The sequence below is a fragment of the Stenella coeruleoalba genome, assembly GCF_951394435.1.
Source record: "Stenella coeruleoalba genome assembly, chromosome: 13".
In the NCBI taxonomy this organism is placed as follows: domain Eukaryota; kingdom Metazoa; phylum Chordata; class Mammalia; order Artiodactyla; family Delphinidae; genus Stenella; species Stenella coeruleoalba.
Window position 1 is genome coordinate 44,865,518 of NC_137159.1, and position 15,984 is coordinate 44,881,501.

At 47.4% G+C, this 15,984-nt stretch overlaps 1 protein-coding gene across 5 annotated transcripts in view; it reads right to left on the reverse strand.

Annotated features, from left to right (window-relative positions):
- Window positions 1-15,984, reverse strand: part of SPTBN1 (spectrin beta, non-erythrocytic 1) — a 196,064-nt gene that overhangs the window by 41,579 nt on the left and 138,501 nt on the right. For all 5 annotated transcript variants that reach the window (XM_079940620.1, XM_079940622.1, XM_079940621.1 and 2 more), the window contains 9 exons: window positions 15,656-15,829; window positions 11,798-11,889; window positions 10,481-10,561; window positions 9,987-10,102; window positions 6,155-6,267; window positions 5,166-5,353; window positions 4,001-4,118; window positions 2,372-2,530; window positions 1,416-1,718 (listed from right to left, as the gene is read on the reverse strand). In XM_079940620.1, the coding sequence (XP_079796746.1) occupies window positions 1,416-1,718; window positions 2,372-2,530; window positions 4,001-4,118; window positions 5,166-5,353; window positions 6,155-6,267; window positions 9,987-10,102; window positions 10,481-10,561; window positions 11,798-11,889; window positions 15,656-15,829 (1,344 nt within the window). The remainder of the gene's footprint in view (window positions 1-1,415; window positions 1,719-2,371; window positions 2,531-4,000; window positions 4,119-5,165; window positions 5,354-6,154; window positions 6,268-9,986; window positions 10,103-10,480; window positions 10,562-11,797; window positions 11,890-15,655; window positions 15,830-15,984) is intronic.

Genomic DNA, 15,984 nt, shown 5'->3' on the forward strand with positions numbered 1-15,984 from the left:
CCCCTCAACTGGATGCTCTCCTCACCGGCGAGCTCATTGGTACACCTCTGCCATACTTACACAATCCACGGGAGAAACACCTAGTTGAAAAGCTTACAAACTACATCTCTAACCAAATAAGAACAGGGTCAGGTGACTGTCATGCTTAGGAGGTCCCGAGCAACATCTCTGGTTTAAGTTTGGACCCACTAATATTTTCTTTCATTTTTTTCCATCAGCCCAATTTGGGGCCCTCATCACACATCCTCTCCAGATGGAATTTCTACTTCATTCTTACTTATGGGGAAGTCTCTGGCCCAATTGGAATTATAAAGTGCATGACGAATTCTAAAATGAAAAGCACATCTCTGCTAGATTTTATGAACATTTCTATTTTAAGAGCTCAAGACAGACCATACATGAGAACATCATAAACCTGGGACAATAAGAGGGGAAACTCATGGTATGAAGTGACCTTGCTCCCCCTGCCAGGAAGAGCTCAAGAGGTAAGCAAAGGACAAGGGCTTACATCCCAGGAAGGAAATCCCTCGCATGAGGTCAAGGCAGGGAACACGGCGTGTTGAGATAAAGGAGGCTTCACGGTACGGCCTGAAATCGGCCCTGTTCTGTCCTAGCTATGTGGCTAAAGGCCTGCCAGCTGGAGAACTGCTTGACACGGATGAGCTTCCATCAGAGGCTTGCATCAGAGGACACGGACAGGCACAGGACTACGGCACAACGGCAGGCCTCTTCCTGGGTTGGGGGAAAGCTGGGAACACCATGCCCAGAGCTGCCAGTAAAGGAAGGGGAGGCACAAATCGGCACTGGCAGCCCTCTCCAACCAGCGCGCCGTCCTGTGATACACACACACATCTTGCACTTAATTCTCGCTATAACCGGATGAGGTAGATGCGGCAGATGGTAAGTAAGCTCTCCGCTTACAGGTGAAGGAAGGAGGCTCAAGGAGATCGGGAAGCTCCGGCGCTCACCATCTGAACGCTGGCTGCCTGGTTCCCGGGATGCGCTCTGTTCACACTGCCTACTACTCTTCCGTACCACCCGCCTGGCCTCTCCCCAAAGCAGAGCCACTCACACATAGACCAACGAGACGGAAAGGTAGCCCCAACTCTAAAAAGTTAAAACCACAGAAGACCAAAATTTGATTGACCCCCTACCACGGGATATTCCTAAATCAGACCTGAGTCACAGCAGCAGCCCTCCAGCTATGGAACTGACCTTCGTCACAACTTCTTCTCACTTCACGTCTCATTTAACTTGTGAGCTAACAACCTTTCCGTGGGTGACATGGCCCTTCTCCGGCTATAAGTGGGCGATCAGACCAGGGGCATGGCTGTGTGTTGGGGGGTTAGTGGGCGGATCCCAGACGAGAGAGGCCTGACTGGATGGGCTCGGGCCTCCATGCAGGCACGTTTTACCTTCATTTCATCCATCCAGTCCATAATGTAGAGCATTTCCTGGAATATCTTCTGCAGCCCCAGGTTCATCTCGAGGCGCTGCCGCCGGGCCCTGAGCAGCTCCAGCAGGTACTCCCAGAGCCGGATGACGTTGTCCTTCCTCGCCGCGATGCGCTTGATGTCGTGGTAGTTCTCCGCTTCCAGCTCCCTGGCCACGGCCACCACGGCCTGCACGCGCTCCTCGTACGCGGCAATGTCCGTCTCAATGGCCTCGTGCTTTTTCGTGGCAGCCTCGACTGCGGGAAGGTCAAATCCAAAGTTGTCCTAAGAGAAAAGGGAACGAAAAGAAAAGAAGCACAAAATTCAAAAGCCATCCAATTTGGAACAAATTGGATTTGGAGGTGGATTCCTGGGCACACCCCTTAATCTTTGGCGGGGGGGTCCCAAAGCCAAACGCCGACTCCCGAGTCCCGACCCCCGCTGATCTCCGCCTTCCTGAGGGCCCTTAGAACTGTGCTTGGGCTCAAATGCTGTCCCCAAAGCAAACCAGCAACTTCTCACTTTACAGAGGGGTGCAGCACATAGGTAGCACCCGACTTACAAGACTGGAGCAGGAGATGGCTTTGGTTAAGCCAAGTAGAAAAGAAGCCACTTACTTATTTCACGGCCAGTCTAGCTGCCTTGAAGGCCAAAGACTGGGAGAAAGAGAGGAATTTTTAAATATGAACGGTTCACACACACTCACTGGCTCTAAACAAACTCTGAGCTACTTCCAGATCTATAAAAAGTTAGGTAAATAGAAGAGAAAATGTATTAGAAATTATAAACATCCTCTTCATGGGAAGTGGGTGAGATGACTTGACAGCTGCTTCAGGATACTGGATGTTGACAAACAGCTGTCCTAGGGCCCCTGAGTGTGGTCTAGGTTCTAGCGGACCCTGGGAGCAGTCTTCTTGAACACTGTTCTAGAGCAGTACCTGGGACACCAGACGCTGGTTCTCGCTCAGCCAGGTTTCCCTCATAGCTGCCTTGCGGTCAAATCTGCGGGCGAGCTGTTCCAGTTTCTCCTGTCTTATGAGCTCGTTCCGCAGGGCCAGTTCTCGCTCATGTTCCGCTTTTTCCAGTCTTTCCCAGGCCTACAGAAATGAAAGAGAACAGTTTCCTGCTACGTTCAAGGAACAATCCTAGGCTGCAGTTAACAGCCAGTGCTTCTCAAAAAGACGTGAGAACTTAAAAGGGAAATCCCATTCCCAACCTCACTGACTCTTAAGCCTTGGGAAAAAAATCATTTTCTCTCAGTTGAGCCCCATGGGAACACTCTCCCCTATCTAAATCTAAAGATCCTATGTCACATCTGGGAAACAAAACAGTGTAGATATGGAGCAATGTAACTAAGTTACAAAGCCCTTAACTTTAATTGAGAGGAAGCAAAGTATCTTCAACTGCTCTGATGTAAAAAAGATAAATGACATCTTCTAAAAAATCCTATTATGAATCTCTCATTCACCCCACTCTGAAGTAACTTTTTTATTTTTTTGCGGTACGCGGGCCTCTCACTATTGTGGCCTCTCCCGTTGCGGAGCACAGGCTCCAGATGCGCAGGCTCAGCGGCCATGGCTCACGGGCCCAGCCGCTCCGCGGCATGTGGGATCCTCCCGGAATGGGGCACGAACCCGTGTCCCCTGCGTCGGCAGGTGGACTCTCAACCACTGCGCCACCAGGGAAGCCCTGCAGTCACTTATTATTATTTTTTTTTTTTCGGTACGCGGGCCTCTCACTGTTGTGGTCTCTCCCGTTGCGGAGCACAGGCTCTGGACGCACAGGCTCGGCGGCCATGGCTCACGGGCCCAGCCGCTCCGCGGTATGCGGGATCCTCCCAGACCGGGGCACGAACGCGTGTCCCCTGCGTCGTCAGGCGGACTCTCAACCACTGCGCCACCAGGGAAGCCCGAAGTCACTTATTTTTAATTCACGTATCGGAGTATTTTTTTCCAAAATACTCACCAATTAATAAATTCATTCCTATGAAATACATCTTACTTCACATTAAAAAAAAATTCCACTTAAAAGAATCTAAATGTGTACAACTGACCACAGTTCTAGATTTTTCAGATTTCTGCTTGGAAATAATGCCCACCATGAAATTCTGTAATTGCAGATGTAACAGGCATGGAAACAAATTTTTTGACAGCTTCTTGACGGAAGGAGTCAAAATCCTAAGCCCTAACCTCTAGGGATTCCAGATACAGGAAATAAGGTTTTGAATTCTCCCTTCTGCAATTTAAAGATGTTTGAGCCAATTGCCTGAGACAAATGACAGGTAAACTGATTATGTATCTGAGTGACAAGGTACACAGGCTGAACCTGGTTTGATAAAATCTAACACACACACACACACACACACCACCAGCCCACCTGCCCCCAAACCACCACAAGCACTCCCTTGACCCTCAACACTATGTGAGCAATGACTGCCGCTTATCAACTCAGCAGGCCAGGATCTCTTAGCAATCAAGACCCACTGATAGAACCTGAAAACCTACAGGAGGCTGGCGCCCACACAGGAGGGCAGGGACCATGAAGGAGGCCAGATGGATCGGTTTTACCTTGTTAATGTCAGAGATGAGCTTCCCCTCCCGGGGCATGTAGACCTTCTGGTTATTGGCCCTCATCTTGCTCTGAATAGTGAAAAGCAGGACTTCCAAGTTCCCCTTCTCAGTAAATCTAAGCAGAGAAAACCAGCCATAAACATTATACTATATTTTGTCCTTTCAAAAGGAAAAATGCATCTACTTCTAGAGAAAAAAATAAAATAAAATAAAATAAACACACTTCGTGCAGCCTCACAATTTTAAAAGGCATTTATCTCCGGTCTGACTTTTATGTGAAACGCGTGCGTGTCAGAGAAACAGCAGTGGGTTAGTTTTTGGGTACTGAAGACCTCAGTATGTGCCAAACTGTGGGGTTTTTCTTGTGGTTCGTTGTTGTTGCTGAGATTTACAGTCGGGGGCACAGAATGCTACTCTTTTGTTAATCAACTCAATCAAGATTTAGACCCCAAGCCGCGGATGATGAACTTGCTTCATTTGGAGAGCACAGCTGAATGCATTCAACAAGGATCATTTCAAACGACCACCTAGGGTCACTGTCAATGGGTTGTGGAGACCTCAGCCAGGAATTCACAACTAAGTGGAGTTTTCAGAAAAAGGAGGGATGACTCTTGTCATAATAAGCAAGAGATAAGGGCCACAATCTTTACTGGACAACTACGTATCTTTAAAATATGTGAAAAATCAGACTTCTGGGGGCAGCAAAACCTGATCTGAACGGATATGAAACTATTGTTTTTTTAATTCACACAGTGTGAATAATTACATGTTTTGCTACAGATATGTGAGGAGGCTTGATATGAGTTAACTGCCTCAGAGCCACCTGGCATGTACCCTGTTACTTCTCTAAAATCCAGAAACGATGGAATTCTGAAACACATTAGGCGCAAGAGCTTTGGATAAGGAACTGGGGACCTGCACCGTTTCTTGGGATTCTCACGTATCACACATACCAGTGGCACATTTCTGCTAGAAAGGGCTCATAGAGAGTATAATTTGGAATACATCTCGGCAACACAGGCTCGGATTAAAAGGAGTAGGACAAGCCGCTGGCGAGAGGCATTCATCGAGATGAGACCATGCAAGTCAGAAAACAGGGGTCTGCGGCTGCAATCACCTCTCTCCCCATAAGAAGGGCAAGGCATTACACTCTGCATCTTACTTGGGCGGCTTCTCCACAGTGCGGTAGGTGTTGAAGGCCTGGAGCTGTTGTTGAACCCCAACCAGCGAGTTGGCAAATTTGCGGTTGTTCAAAATAATGATGGTTTGTTCAATCCACTCCAGAAGGTCAGAGGCAAGGGATTCATACTTTTCAATCATTTTTTCTGTTTCAATAGCATTGTCGAGCACCTGTAAACAAGAGTCAGAAAAATGGAAAAACAAGATCGTATCCCTACGTAAGGGAGACATGACTGCAGCCCTATGGGAGCCCGCACACACTTCAGCACTGGCTCTGAAAACGGTTCTATGAGACTTTTTGGCACAACAGTTTTTAAAACTCCAAGAACCATGTGCTAATAAGCACTCAGACCGTGGCTATCATTTGTGAGCAATGACAGCTTAACTCAACTGTAATTGGTTCTGTAACCTCCCAACCCCCAGGCAAGGGTTTCAGATCCTGTATGACTCCTGATGCCTCAGCTCCGAAATTCCTAGAGGAACAAAAAGGGCTCTATTTTGCTTGGTCCTGTCCCATGAACGCCCACGGATTTTCTATTCCATTGCACTGAGAAGACAATGTCATCTGATCTGCGGTGTTCTGAAATATATGGCAGGGGAACGTCAGCCAAACAAAAAAATGAAAAAAGCGTGACACTGATGAGGCCTTTCCAAGCGTGGTAAGTAGGACTTCCACGTCCATGACATCAGGCAACTCAATCAGATCTTCAATACCCAATTTCCTGGCAAGGTTGAGGGGAGGGGTGTTTCTGGGTCTGAGATCCCCCTGAAATCCCTTCCTGAGTATTTTAGCCACCCACCACTCCTGCCTCCTAGTACTCTTTGGGATCCAGAGGCTGCTGCCCACTTCCCTGCCGTGTGGAGAACCTGCCACGAACTCCCAGTAGCTAAACGTCTGAGGGCATGGTGGCGGCACATTAAGATGTGAACCTTAATTATGTCTCACAACTTACAAAAGTGGTGTGAGCTCACCTTTCCAATTCGTTTTCCTTCAACAGCCAAGGCCTTCATCTTTGAGAAGTAGTGGTAATAAGTCACCACATAAGTGATAATGGACTTCTCATCGGGGTGGTCCACACTGATATCTGCAACCCAGAGAAGATTCTGTTCAGTACTCTGCTCACGGCACCGCCAACCAGGCAGCAGGAACAACCTGGAACAGCTGCTCAGCACTGCACAGGCCCGTATCTTCATTTTTTTGGGCTTGAGAGTTCTGTCATCGATGTGTTAATTATAAAGTTAACTAACAGGGATGAAATCACCTCCCTGGCTCTTTTATTATATGAACATTCATAAGTGCCTTCTACTGCAATAAGAACATAAAAGTCTTTTTTTCTTTTACCATCTTTATTGAAGTATAATTGCTTTACAATGGTGTGTTAGTTGCTGCTGTATAACAAAGTGAATCAACTACACATATACATATATCCCCATATCTCCTCCCTCTTGCGTCTCCCTCCCACCCTCCCTATCCCACCCCTCTAGGTGGACACAAAGCACCGAGCTGATCTCCCTGTGCTATGCGGCTGCTTCCCACCAGCTATCTATTCTACATTTGGTAGTGTATATATGTCCATGCCACTCTCTCACTTCATCCCAGCTTACCCTTCCCCCTCCCCATGTCCTCAAGTCCATTCTCTACATCTGCGTCTTTATTCCTGTCCTGCCCCTAGGTTCATCAGAACCACTTTTTTTTTTTTTATATTCCATATATATGTGTTAGCATACAGTATCTGTTTTTCTCTTTCGGACTTACTTCACTCTGTATGACAGAAGGACAAAAAAGTCTTAATAGATATGATCCTTTCTCTAGAGGACCCCAGGCCACCGAGATGACAAAATATATACAAAACTACTAAGCAGAAATGAAGAACATAGTAAGAATTGAGTCAGATATCTCACTGATGTGGCTACCACCCAGACACACCACATCCACCTCCCTGCCTCCCCGACCCCTAAGCTGGTCTGTGTTTCTCTGTGGTCCTTATTTCTGCCAGTGGCACCAGAATCTTTCCCGGCCACTAAGTCCATGGACATCTTTATCTCCTTGTTACCCATATATCTGGTTAGTCACCGGGTCTGAGACCTGATGATTCTATTTATGGAATCCTTATTGTCACTCTCGGGTCCAGCTCTCACGGTCACATAACCAGACCTGAAGCAATGGCTTCCTCACTGGGTCTCCCTGCTACTCGATTCACTTTACACACCTTGCCTAGCTGATCTTCCAGAAGCACAGCTGTGAAGCACAGCTTCCTCCCAAGCCCAAATTACTCAGAAGTGCCCTGCAGTCTGAAAAATAAAGTATAAACCCCAAAGGCCTCTACAATTTGCCCTAACTTTCTTTCCCTCCCTCCCTTCCTTCCATCTATCCATCGAATATTTATCACACTTCCTCTAAGTGCCAAGTGCCATTCTAGACATTTCTCATTCTGCAGCCTACTGGTTCTTCTAAGGCACTATAGATCTAAACCAAACTGGACTATTTACCACCCCTCAATTCCCAATATTCCTTCCAGTTACAGCCTCCCTTTGTCTGAAAGGGCCTTCCCCAGCACATCACCTTCTTCCTACCCTTCAGGTCCAGCTCAGAAGCCACCACTCCAACACAGCCATTTCCGATCCCTACAGCTGGAATGACTGTCTCCTCGGGCTTTGTTTATCGTTTGCTTTCTGCCAGGTCCTATGATTACTTATGCACATTTCATTAGTCTTACAAGACTGAGTTTCCAAGGCAGGAACCCAGTCTTGGGAAGCCCTGTGCCACCGTGCCTCCCCACCTCCTAACGCACTGTCTATATACAGGGTGGGTGGTCAATAAATATTTATCGAGGGAGGGAGCAAATGAATGAAGGTGGTCAGTCTTCAGGGTATGGCAATGTTGAGGGAAGTACTCAACTCGGGATAGACGGAGGAGAGAACACAGATGGCTCTCTGATGACGTATGGGGCTCTTTTTTCAATGTGCCTCCGCACACGCGCCTTCACTTCTATCCTTCCTGGCAGCCCTGTGTGAGGCAGGTTGCCTCTCTTGTTTTAAAGACTTGACTACCAGGGCACAGGGCGGGAAAGCTCCCTGCCCAGAGTCACTGAGGCAGCTGATGGCAGAGGGGGCCACTGCTACTGTTCCCACCCCAGGGCCCCTGTGGCCAACTCCTGTGTCTGTTTGGCCCCATCGAAGTGGGCCCCGTGGATACAGAATTGCAGGAAGGCCAGGAAAAAATGCCATCCCTGTATGCAATTTAATAAACATAAAATGTCGACATAACTGGGAAGGAGTGAGCAAGCAAAACCTTTTCTAACTTGTTTACAATTTTATTGTAACTGATGCTCTCTGGGGCACCGGACAACTAATAGCAGCTAAGGACAACTAATCATCAAGATCAAACCCACAGAGTAAGTGACATCGACTGCTTCTTTTAGCTCCTTGTCTTCGAATGATGTGGGGAACATCAATCCCCTTTTCGTAGTGGGTGGTGATTAGAAAGATTAACTAATGAGCAACTTATTAAATTTCTTTCTGTCATAGTGATTAAAAAAAAAAGAAGATTCTTTATCTAAGCACAAAGAGCTCGGGCTCAGGGAGGATGCCTTTCCAGAGTAAGGCAGGGGTTAAGCACAAAGATTTATCACAGTCCAAGGAATTTTAGTTTTGTGTTTATATTGAGAAATCGTTTAATGGGCTAGCACAAAGATAACTTTATCTCGGCTTCCTGTAGTGAAACTATCAGTGCATCTGATGCACTGGAAAATAGCAAGACGCCTGCCTGGTAGCCTCCTGACCTCGATCTGCCCCTGGGGAGTTCAACTTCCTGTTCTATATTTATAAGAACTTTAAACTTTCACTCGCATACAGTTTTTTCTCTCTAATATCTGCTAACAGCTGAGAGGGTCTAAAAGGCTCCAGCCCTACAAACAAATCCTCTTACGTCTTCAATGCTTCTCGACATCAGAAGACGTTCCTGTGATAGCTCATGCTAAGATGAAGCCTACAGTTAGGCTTCTGGTAAGCAAGGGATTTACAACCTATGGGACTGTCCCACACAGGTCTGCTCCACGTCACCCGCAGTCAGTCTGCAGGGTCCTGCTGCAGGGATCCGCAGAGCAGAGAGGTTGGTTCCGTGCAGAGACTGGGCCGCCAAGCAGCCAGCCACGAGGAGGGGCTGCGCGTGCTACTCCTCTGCCACCCACACGTTCCGGGTGCACCTTCCTCACTGAAGCTCTTCGTGCTCAGGAACAAACACCGCACAGCCTCCTAAGGAGGCCCCTGCCCCTATCTCTACCCAGGCCAGACCACGCTCTTGCCACCGTGGGATGAACGTCAGTCAACAAGCATGTATGGAGAGCCTAAGGCAGGTTCGCTTCCTTGAGCACAGAGGCTAAGAGGCTTCAATGACTCCCCAGTGCCTGCTGAATAACCTCTAAAGACTGTAACCTGTTGGGCCCCCACCCACCTTTCCAGTTGTATGTTTCCCAACAACACGCTAACACCACTCCCAATAAACTGTTAGTCCCCGGTCACACCTTCCTCTTTCGCAGCTCCTTTGCTCACACAGATCCCTCTGCCTGCCACGCCCTCTCCTCTGGCACATGTGTAAATCATACTCATCTCTCAAGGCCTTTTCAGACGTAATCCTTTACACAAATCCTCAAGTAACTCCCACACCAAAATTAAACTCCTCTTCCTTAGATAATTCCCAAAGCACACTGTACAAATGAAACAAACTGACACAAAGCAGATTTTATATTTACTCCGCAGTGCTAGAGATGCCGAAGGTCCCACCTCTTACCCCTGGAGTCCTTACCTTCGGGGTCCAACAGTTTAGTGAGGCCGAGGTGCTGCTCTGCAAGGTTAAATGCATTCTGCAGATTGTAGTGTGCATTGGATTTCTTTAGCTTGTCAAAATCTATCAGGTCAGGCCTGTGTAGAACAACAGTGGAACAAAGATTTATCACAGTGGCTTGAAAACACACCGTGTGACCAGTGGGACTCGATTACTACTCCAAAAGTGTCCACTTAGCAGAGTAAAAGCCTACAATATTAGTTAATCATCAAACAATGAAACCCGATTTTTGAATAAACAACCTCAAAGTTTATGAAGACAATGGGTTAAGTCGTTTCTCTGGTTTGGGAGAATTTACACATTCTCTCTCACCTTCCTCACGGGGAAGGCAGGAATTTCCACCATGATGCAACAGCGAGGGCAACGGACATGAGGACCGAAAGTCACCCAGATCTGCTACACAAGGCTGTCAACATTCCACCCCCAAATTGTTAGCATGACCTCTAAGGACTCACCGGTGTTTGTGTATCAGCGCATTGAAGGCCATGCCGTCCCTCCAGCTAGTGGTGAAATTGTGAATGTTGACGTTGGGGTACCTAACAAACACGAGGCACAAGACAAGAGCGACACAATCATCAAACAAAGGTCTGTGCTTTTGCTAAACACAGTGTTTAAAAAAAAAAAAAAGTCTGTAGGCACTGCGAAAATGTCGGAAAGTGAATGTCAATAAGGACAATCAAATCCAAGCTAAGATCCGCCTCAACTTCTCCTTGTTGGAAAATAAGAATAAAACACACATCCACATGGCTTTTCTTTCTTGGTAATTCGATCTGTGAGCTGCGTCCTTGACTGAAAACACCAGGCTTACTGAGAAAAAAGTGACCACAGCTAGATGCCTCTGAGGCCTCCTTGCTTCACTGGCTTTCCACGCCCCCAGCACAGCTATCAGAACCCTGCAGACACCAAGACCCGAGTTCACACGGCACTCCGGGCGAGGAAGTAGCTGGGATTACCTGTTCAAACACTCAGCTCTCCTTCTTCCTTATCCCACTGAACTGGATGAAGTTTTGTAAATCTAGTACCTCCCTGAAACACTTCCCTATGTTTGAAACTTACCCGCAGTCAATCAGCTACTCTACACCACATTGATTATTAATAACTTTCTACCTGTGGTTGATTAAAAGTTCATTCCTAACTTGATCCCCTTACTAAGCCTTACACTCTTCATGGTTTCCATAGTTACCACTGACTGATCACGTCCATTACAACGACAGCTGTCCTCCAAGTAGTCCTGACTTGGTGCAAAATTAACCCTGTACAAAACCAATTCTCAGTACCTAGGAGCTCCGAAGTTTCAGTGAGCAATAAGCAAGATGCAATTCTCTAAAAAATATCTTGACTGAAATTTCAAGGAAAGAATAAAAGAGAGGGAAACTGAGATAATGTACAAAGACCACCCACCCTTAAGTTTACTGCACAGAGCTTCCCAAAGCAACAGAAATTAAAGAGAGGAGAAAACCCACAACATTTTACAAATATCCTGGATGAGATTCTTAAACATGGTTTCAGGGTTTTAAAATTCAAGATTAACTTCTCTCTGGAACTTCCTTCATAAACAGAGGGAAACGGACTGTGCAAATGACAGGTCCAGGATATAAATCAACTCCTGTTCTGAGAGCTAGCTGAAATGCCAGTGCATCCAACTGCTTGCGAGTCAACAAGACGTCTCAGTGAAGTGGTGGAGAAGATACTCGTCAACACCTTGTAAGTGATGACTCTGGTAGAACGTAGTCCTGGGAGAAGCAGCCCCTAACCCCCGAGCTTGTGCTCACCCAGCTGTCTTCATCTGGCACCACAACAGCAATGCATCCTTGGCAGATTTCTTCTCTTTGTTGTCTTCAGTTTCCACGCTGATATCCTGGATCTAAGATTTACGAAGAAATATTAGACCAATAGATGCATTAGCTTCCTAATAAGAGCCACAGAAGAACAGGTCTGCATATACATAAAGAGTAAACTTTAGATCAACAGCTAGCCCTGCAGACTGCCTACACCAAGGGTCAATGAGAACTGCTTTCTGAAGCCAGGGTTCACTTCTTAGAAACACCAACCAGAACTAGGTTCTCTACTTTGCACAAAGATAAGACTGAAGTGAAGACTAGTTACCTGCCTGACTTCCAAGAACCGATTAGGGGTCTTTTCTACCCCCAACATAGCCCGTCCTCTCCAACTACAAGCTAGAACGGTGGTTCATACGGCTTGAACCTCAGCAGACTCTAGAAAAATGCCGTTTGTTTTCTCACAACCAAAGATTTTTTTACACCAGGGTGAGTGAGTCCTTCGTTGATGAGGACAGTGCGTGCACCATTTCCTGAAAACGGACCCAAACTCTCAGAGAAAGAGTGCCCTTAAATGCTGTGCTTCCATGGTCTGAATGCTTGTCTCCCACACCCGCACCAATTCTTATGCTGAAATCCTAAGCCCCACAGGTGATGGTGTTAAGAGGTAGGGCCTCTGGGAGATGCTTAAGTTATGAGGGTAGCGCCCTCATAAATGGGATTTGTGCCTTATAAAAGAGGCTCCAGAGAGATCCCTAGCGCCTTCCACCATGTGAGGACACAATGAGAAGTATGCAACCCGGAAGAGGTCCCTCACCTGACCATGCTAGCACCCTGATCTCAGACTTACAGCCTCCAGAACCGTAAGCAATAAATTTCTACTGTGTGGAAGCCACCCAATCTGTGGTACTTTGGTTTAGCAGCCTGAATGGACTAAGAGAGCCTGTGTTCATCAGCTACTCAGGCCGCTGATTCTCAACAGGACACAGAGCCTGGTCTACTGGCACCAAAGTCAGACTCTCTGGGTCCGAATCCAGGCTCCCCCACCTATCGCGTGTCCTTGGGCGAGTTCCTCGGCTTCCCCTCTGAGGGGTGGCTATCTCGTGCTGTACACTTGAACAAATGCAAAGTACGAAGGGCTGGGCTCTTAGTAAGGATCCATACATGTCAGCTCTTTGGCTCACGGGCTGCCTACCAGTTACGTGATTTTAAACAAATGCTCTAAATACCCCTTTGCCTTTAGTTCCTTGATTATAATGATAACATGTGGAATGGAGTCAGGGGAAAGGGTGTTGGCCTCTCTTTTAGCTCTAACCATTCCAAGCTTCCCTGTCCTGGCCCCTGTCAAAGGTCTTTCCATTTAATCTAGAAACACGCCCCAGAATTCTTTTTAAGAGAAAGTGGTAGGAGGAGGATAAAATACATACATGTAAGATTAAAAAGTTAGAAACTTTCGACTAGGAAAAACACCTAGAAATTGAAATAATTACACTTCTAAAAAAAATTCTCCATTTTTAACTGTTGTAAGTGAAGTCTGAGCTTGCATAAACTCCAAAGAGTGTGTAAGAATAACCTTCGCTCAAGGAGTAAGACACAGACCCACCAGGAAAGGCAGGTGGAATTTTACACATTAACCCCCATCAGCTTTCCTATGCTTCAGTGTGAAGGGAATCTGTTTCCAGACTTGTTCTTTCAGAAACAATATCTACCCTTCTGAAATGAAGACAGCTCCCTATGTGGACCAGGCAAACTCGACGACTTTCATTCCAGTTTCTCACACCATCTTTTACTCTCTTTTAAGGGAAAGCGGCATAAAACCTGTCTGTCATCATCGGTATTTAATGCACACCTGCTACACACATCAGGGCAGGCCACGTCTTGGGGACTCTGGACACACACACACACACACAAAATGTCAGACAAGGTTGCACATTCAGGAGCTGGGGGGCGGTGGGGAGAGAGATCTTTGTAGATACATGGGATGCTTCACAGAGGACGCAGAATGTGAGCTGGGCCTTGGCTGGTGCAGAATCGATACATGTTTGTGGAGCGGGGGATGATTTGATAAAACTGCTGTGGGAGGCGGGGTCATGTCAGACACCAACCCTGCAAGCCATGCAGTGACATCAGCCTCAAAGGAAAGGGAGAAACTACGTATCGGCATTTACAGGTTCAAGCACAGAAAAAGGCAAGCTGGCAGGAAGCTAATTAGTCAATGATGCAACCCAATTCATGCCGAGAATCCTGGAAAGGGCTGTGTGTGCCAGCTCCCCGTCATGGGCACAAGACCCGCTGTCAAGAGAGGCCACTGTCAGGATGCCCTTCCACGCTCTGATTACTACAGGCCAAAGGCAAGAGAAATAGGACTTTTTACTCTACAGAACTGAGGCGATGCTCCAGGAGAGTCCTGTTGGCCTAAGGCCCAGAGCAATAGTTAGTGAACGCAATGGTATTCACTCTGTTTTCAAATCATTCAGGAACTAAATGACAGAAACGTGCAGAAGAGTTCTGTGTGCAAAATAAAGTCACTGATTGTTGCAATTAAATCTCCACTAACATGTCACCTTCACAGTGGTTCCCAGCCTCAGACCTATTTAATTAGAAGCGCTGGGGCTGGGACCAGGGAACCTGAATGAGCAAACGGCTTTCCCAAGGCAGGTCCAGGCTTAGGAACCCCCCATGCAGGGAGTGTCTCTGTACAGCTCTGCTTTGGTCCCCTACCCCCTCCCTACTCCCACATACCCACCCAGACCACTAAACTAGAGCTGCCCGATCCTGAGGGGAGCACAAGGGAAATGATTGGTTAGAGGTTGATTTCGGCGTTTTAGTAAGAATACAAAGAGAGCTATAATTTGATTTCTGACATGGCCCTTTGTTGGTGAGATTTTTATTTACCTAGGGAGAAAAAAAATCAATCAAACTTCATCAAAGGGGCTTAACAGGAAGGGAAGACACAGAGAACACAGCCACGGTGGAGACAGGACGGTTCGGACTTTTGTCTGCAGAGTAACCTGACGCTATGGTAAGAAGTGTTTCCTGAATTTCAGATTTTAACTGAAAAGCAGGAGCATGAAGCAACAGCCTGGAGAAAGAACCAGGAATCAGGCCGGAGCTGCTTCACAGACAAGAAAGGCTGCGCTCTCTTCCAAGGGGCCGGAAGCATGCGCAGCAGCCCTGACTGGCTGTGTGATCCCTGGCAAGGCTCCTCCCTTCCCTCAGAAAGTGAAGGAATTGGACAAAATGACCTTGAGAGGACCTTCTGGCTTACAGTATTTCTATACTTAGAACCTTTCGCTCGGGTATAACAAACCCATAAAATCGTCACCAAGTCAAACAAGCATAAGGCTCTTTTGCACACCCCCCTGAAAACTGCTTCCTCACATCCAAAGGAGAAGGAGAAGGTGAAAACAGAGCCCACACATGTGTCACGATCCTAAGCAGCTTCGCCGAAAGATATTCTATGACGCATGCCACAACCTGGCGAAGTTCAAACAGCCCGGTGGTAGTCACCTAGCATCGACCACATCCTTACACCTCTGCTCCTGAGAGCTGAGCAGCAGACACCAGACGTTTACAGTAGGTGTCGGTGAAGTGGTGGGCCGAGACGCAGCCCAGGAAACCCTCTTATTTGCCAGGAGAGTCAAGACTTTCAGGGGCTGGCAGAACTGAAGGAGGATGTGATTAGCTGCCACATGCCTACAGGGCAGCCAAATGTGACCCGCTGCTCTGCACACCTGACTCTGAGACGACATTTCAACCTGGTCTTCCTGGTCCCTCTGGAATGGGGGGGCCAGTTTCACAGGGATGCTCACATCCAGGAGGGAGGCCGAATCGCCAGGCCAAGTCCCTTACCTGGAAGCGCAGGATGATGGTCCAGATAAGGCCGAGGGTCAGCCGGTGGTTCCCATCCACGATGTCGTGGGACCCCATGTTCTCAAGATGGACTCTCTGCTCCTTCAGGAACTGAAGGGCCTTGTCCACGTTCTCCAGACAGTGGATGCGCATTCGTCCCTTGGTGGGTTTAGGCTAAAACAGATGAGCAGAAGGTGGAAACACATCATCCAAGAGGGCAGAAACCAGCTCAGAACTACAGCCCAGAAAGTGCACACGTGCCCATTCATGCAGCGCTTTCCGACCCATACCAAAACGTTAAAAAAACGTGCTCATTCAGTCCAACGACA